Source organism: Puccinia triticina, chromosome 12A, assembly GCF_026914185.1.
Source record: "Puccinia triticina chromosome 12A, complete sequence".
Taxonomy (NCBI): domain Eukaryota; kingdom Fungi; phylum Basidiomycota; class Pucciniomycetes; order Pucciniales; family Pucciniaceae; genus Puccinia; species Puccinia triticina.
The window spans coordinates 1145893-1151721 of NC_070569.1; the positions used below are offsets into that span (position 1 = coordinate 1145893).

Sequence of the window (5829 nt, forward strand, 5' to 3'; positions counted from 1 at the left end):
TATCTCGGAGCTCCTCCTGAATCTGGTTGGTCTGAAACGAGGGGTGAGATCGGATCTAGGGACAGGCAGGTAGGATGGGATCGACAGTGAATTAAGGGCTTTCGGGTTCGATGATGGACAGCGGCCGTGGTTCTTCTCGAGTCTGGGGTTCGCACAGTTTCGGAGCGAACGTCTGCAATATGCATAACACCGCTGACACCGGTCACCTATCATAGACATTGGCCCGGAATCTAATGTTGGAGATCAAATCGATGTGTGCACATGCCCCTCGGGCTTTACACGCTGCCTCGACCACTTCCCGAGTCGTGCCATCTAAAAACATCATTATAAGTAAAGAAAAAAAAAATGAATCCAATGTGAGCAAATATCACACATTTCTTTTGAACATTCCGCGGTTAGAATTGCGCTCTTATTGAGGTAAAAGTTACTGACATCCAAAACTGTGGATTGAGCAACACTTGAGGTTAGGCAATATCTCCTTGTCCTCTCTTGTGCTCGAGAGTATATCAGAGAACTGGTAGAGGGTTATACAGTCGCCTGACCAGGCAATTTTGACGATTGAATCAGGCAAGCGTTCAAACAACTTGGGTGTTGCAATCTTGCCAGCGAAGGACAACGACTTGAGATTCCTGAGAGCTGAGGGGGACTTGAAGATAATATCTAGTAGGCCGGGGTTGGTCTCTGGGTCATCAGACTCAAGATCCTCAAAGTCGCGCCTGCCCTCATAGCAGTTGACACACCAGTAAAGTTTTAAGCATTCTAGCTCCGGGTTCGTACACTCTTTCAATATCCGACATATCCCGGCGCGGCCGATCGCCCAACATGGGCCGTCGATTTCAAGAGTCCGCAGGCTGTCTCGGAAGCTGTTCAGCAGCACCGAGAGCTCATCCGCGTTTATCTTAGGATCATGTAAGATCATCGATTGGATTGCGCAATTGAGCTTCGGCTTCTGGGCGGTCCCAATCTGGCTCTTCTCCTTCTTCGACTCACCAACAAGCTCGCGTAATTCGACCGTCTCGAGGAAGTCCCATTTCGGGAACAATCGGCCAAGCAGGTCATCAAGGCTCCATTGGAATGTCGAGCTGCGCTCATCAATGTCGCTGTCGTCTCGCAGGATGACAAACTCTTTGATCAATTGTCGACTCGCGAGGGCGTCCAGGAGTGGCTCTCTACATTCTTTCGAGAAGGTAGGTTGGATCGCGACATTTTTGAGCAACGGGCAGCTCCGGATGATGTCGCAAAACAAAGAGCATCCACCTTTCGTTCCGTTGTGCATTGAACGGAGACCACGCCATCTCAGTTGTAAGGTGCGAACATGTTGGGCCAGCCTGCTCAAGTGAGGATGGGGGTTGGTTCCCGACGGTCGCATCTCTTCTGAGTCGCACTCCTCACGGGTGTTCGGCTTGTCTGAACTGTCCATACGCGCACCGGTCAATTGATCGTCCGAGGATGAACGCGTAAGCGCCCGGAGTAATAAGCCCGCCCGGCGTCTGCTCATCAGCGGCACGTTCTTGAAGAGTATCTCCTGGGCACATGCTTGGAAGGTACGGTTGATTAATGAGAGCGGCAAGAGTGGATTGGACGAAACATCTGGAGAGACAGATTATGGGAGATGGATTATGGGAGATGGATTATGGGAGATGGATTGACTGTCAGCTCCCGTATTCACGTCTAGATGTGAGAACACAAGTGCTCGCCTTGCCGGAAGTACCAGAAGCCACCGGGTGTGGCTTGACCGAGGGGCCTCCCAAGAGGATACAGCAACTCGTGAGGTCTTAGTTTTCGTTGGCCTGCTTCGATTGCGTTGGGGTCCAACACTTTAGGATGATCGCTTTTGTAAACCTCGCCGAATTCAGGCAGGATGATGTACCCGATTATCCTGTGGACTATTTCGGCTGGTAGGTCGGATAATGTGGCCATGGTCGGTTGTGAGCTGTTGTGAGATGGGCAGTGGCGGCCGTTCTGCCAAACTTAACGAAGTCCGAAGGTGGCGGCGCTTCGAGGTGGAGGCGGGAGGGACTGATGCGGTATTGGTGATTTAGGACTGAGGGCAATGCCCAAAACCACCATGCCCCACAAATGTTGCTGAAGCTCCCCAACCTCCCATGAATCCATTAATATTTCTTGATAAGCTGAAAGCTGTGCATCTTTCCTAATTTTTGATGCACTAAAATCAACATAGGTCCTCCTGCTTTGCTCAGAATACCATCTTGAAGAATATAGTGGACTGCAAAAGCCAACCCCGAGCTCCTTAAAACAGCATCTTAGGTGTCAGGTGACATTCAGTCACATATGCTGAAATTCCAGTGGTAATCCAACATTACTCCCCTTGAAAGACAATGGCCCCTTTGTCATCATCAGGGGGTTCTACCCCTTGTCCATAATTTTATGGTTAAAGTTAAGGCTGGAGTTGGCTTCACATCACCTACCACCTAGTACCCTCAGTTTTTTCATGGTGGATCTCTATATGGTGTTGCAAGCGCGTCTGGGCACATACCCAACTCCCGCTTGGCCGAGTGCCTCCGGAGGTTGGGTATGTGCCCAGCGGGCTTGATCGGGCAGCTTGCGCGGGGGCAGAGCTTGGCACACAGCCAAGTCCCGCTTGGCCAAGATCAAGCTCTGGGCCAATGGCAACACGCCGGTCATGAGACGCCAGCCCTCGTCTCTGCCTGGAAAGGCAAGAACAACGTGCCCTTGAGGAGGTGAAACGTTCTCCCTTCTCGACATCGCACATTGGACATCGACAAGGGAGCTTTGCCTTCTTGATGGCCGGTCTGTAGGCTGGTCATCTGGGAGGAAAGACTCCCTTCGCGGTGGGCAATACTTGCATCAATCATCAAGAAGGGAGTCTTCCCTTCTTGATGACCGGTTTGTAGACCGACCATCGAGGAGGGAAACTTCTCTCCTTGATGGCCAGCACAGCGTTTGGCGTGCGTGGCACCCTCGCTTGAAATCGGCCCAGCGGGGCTTTGTGCCAAACCCCGCCCACTTTGCGATATGCCAAGCGGGGTTGGGAGTGTGCCAGGTGGGCTTGAGGATCGGCCAAGCGGGCTTTAGCGCCGGCCACGCGCGCTTGGCCTTTTTTCGGCCAAACTTTGGTGAGTGCCCAGACGGGCTTGCAACACCATAAGTGCAAATCCACAACTTGCCTCAAGAAAAAAAATGACAGAATTAAAGGTGCCTAGAGCATCACCACAGTCCGCGGGTGCTAAACCAAAACTGCGGGTGCCAAACACACATTGAATCTGCCAACTCACCTCTCGGGAGCTATCCTGTTTGCAAATTTGGAAACAGGATAGCACCCCACCTCTGCAAGTATCACGAATTTTTTGTGTGATTCTTTGTCCATTTTTTACCCCTCTCCCCCAATACGAAATCCTCCAAAAACTGAAATCCAGTCCAACTCTACCACATCCACTCCAACTACAGGCTTCATCAACAATCAAAATGGCTCCATTGGTTCCAGTAACTCTCCAACTTGGCCCACTTCTTCAAGACAAGGGATCAATCTCCAGTCTGCCAGCTCCAAACCACGTTCAAGTGTCCAAAAAATAACTACCCGGAAGCAAACAAACTAGAAGCCAGCAAACTGAAGAGGGTGGAAATAAACCTTCAGTGAGCAAAAAAACAACCTGAAAGCAAATAAGCTAATCAAGTTTGATATCCAATTTTTACCAGTTATGTAGAGAGCAAGGACATTCAACTTTGTCAAGCTTGGATCACTGTATTGGGGGATGTGGTTGTTGGTACTAATCAGGAAGGCATGACCTTCTGGGCACAAGTCAAGCAATGTTTCAAGAGGGACATCCCCCATTCTACTCAATCAGCTGGTAGTTTGAAGACTTGCTGGGCATTGTTGCAGAAAGTCATCAACAAGTTTTGAGGCTGTGTCAATCAATTTGAGCAGTACAGTCAAAGTGGTGCTTCTGCCAAAGATTGCTTGAACAGAGCTCTCCGACTATTCTCCAAAGACCAGAAGACCAAATTCAAGCATCTTGTTTGTTACAATATCCTTATCAAAGTCCTAAAATGGTGTGCTTATCTAAGTATATTAAATCCACGCTTTCGTGGAAATTGGGATCAAGGGTTCCCCCTGCATTTTTCTGAAAAGGGGTGGCAAATGATCTATAATTGCCACTTGTCTCCCACCTCTCATTTCCTCAGGTATCAATACCGTCAGAAAATTAAATTATAGTCCCCGAACATAAATGCCTCGGACTGGCCCCCCAATCCCTGAAGCAGGAATGAAAAGGGGCCAGGTTCAACCCCCTCGTGCCAGTTGCAATTGCAAGGGCAGGAGAGGGGCAAAAAACTGTGAATTAATTAAATAAGGTCCTCGGGTCACTCGCAAGTGCAAAGTGACGGAGGGGGGCTAAAATATAACTGCGCAAATGCAGCAGGTTTATGAAAGGTTATGGTTAACCCCTCGGACCTATCACAAGTGTGATGGCGGAGGGACCAGGGCGAGCTTGCTCTACCCGTGCAAGCGCAACGGGGGAACTCAAGCCGCCAGCGGAAAACCACTCAATGATCAACCCATTATATGGTTGAAGGGCTTCTTGCCTGTTTCTCCTTACCGGTATTTTTCACAGGTTTTTCACAGGGATGTTTCATCGAGAATCTTCATTGGGAAACTGATATTCCCGTTTAGATAATGTTTTGTTGCTTCCGGATCAGGGCTGACCTTTCAGCTTGCGGTTTCAATACGATCACGCAACCGTAACCACTCGTGGAGGACTACACCTCCCGGAAAGGCATATACATACATACTCCTAATGTAAGTCATCCTCCGAGTGAACTCTTAGCTGGCCGTTTTTTTTTTCCGATTTACAACTCTTGCTTTCCCCCCCACGTTTGATTCCCAAGGGCCCGTGAATCATAGAGTGCAGGAAGCCTTGTATTTTACCCCTTGGCAGGGATCTTTGCTGCCTAGCGAAGAAGAAGGCTAATATTATACTGGATACTCGATGTTTTCTATTCATGATTTGATGTACAGGTCACACGTCGGGTCGCTTCGCAACTCAGCTAACCATTGACGAGGTCTTTGATCAATCAGGGTCTTTTCACAGGGGCGTTAGTTCACATTAATCTGGTCCAGCACCTGGTTGCAGATTCTCAGGCTCCACTACCCGTGAGTGCATCTGCGAATTCCGCCGGCAGTGCCTTGTCACTTGTCCTGAAAGGTTGCAGTCATCGGACCCTCGAGTCAAGTTTCAATTGGTACCCTGATTGGCGCCACACAGGGACTGGGCCTCAAACGCTTGTGGTAAGAAACTGTTGCTTGGTTCAATTTTACTTCCCTTGGCGCTAACAACTACCTCATGCATAGTGTTCTCCCTGACTGGGCGAATACCTTTAAAAGAGAGGCTTTTGCCACACTGATTCTTACTTCACTCGGCATCAACTCACCTACTATGCTCCCGTTTTGTCTCATTGCCGCCTTCTCCTCAAAACCCTGCTGAGCTTGCTCCGCTGCTGTTGTTTTTTCCTCAAAGCAATCACTCGCTGTTCCTTTACACTCGTCTTCGCCGACCCCTCAAGCAGAACTCGAAACTCCCGCTCCGCCCTCTCCCTGTAGGTCTCAATTTGAGTGTTTAAATCAAAAACTTTAGTACAATTGATCTCATTATTATCCACATTGTTAACAATTTACCTTCTAATTATTTTATATTGGTTTCCACCTTAGCCTTCACCAAGACAGCGCCAGAACTCGACCGTAACGCGCACCACCGATCCTCACCAGCACATCTAACATTATAGATTAGGAATGGCTATGAACAGGAACCCAAACCACCCCGTTCACATGACGAGCATGTACGAACCTCTCGC

General features: G+C 49.3%; 1 protein-coding gene across 1 annotated transcript; it reads right to left on the minus strand.

The window, feature by feature from the left end:
- Positions 1-202: 202 nt before the first annotated feature.
- On the minus strand, positions 203-1920 carry PtA15_12A112 (uncharacterized protein; the record flags this gene model as incomplete). The annotated part of the gene is made up of 3 exons (XM_053161689.1): positions 203-312; positions 433-1590; positions 1698-1920. The coding sequence occupies 3 exons, from the start codon at positions 1918-1920 to the stop codon at positions 203-205; spliced, it is 1491 nt and encodes a 496-aa protein (XP_053025681.1).
- Positions 1921-5829: the final 3909 nt, after the last annotated feature.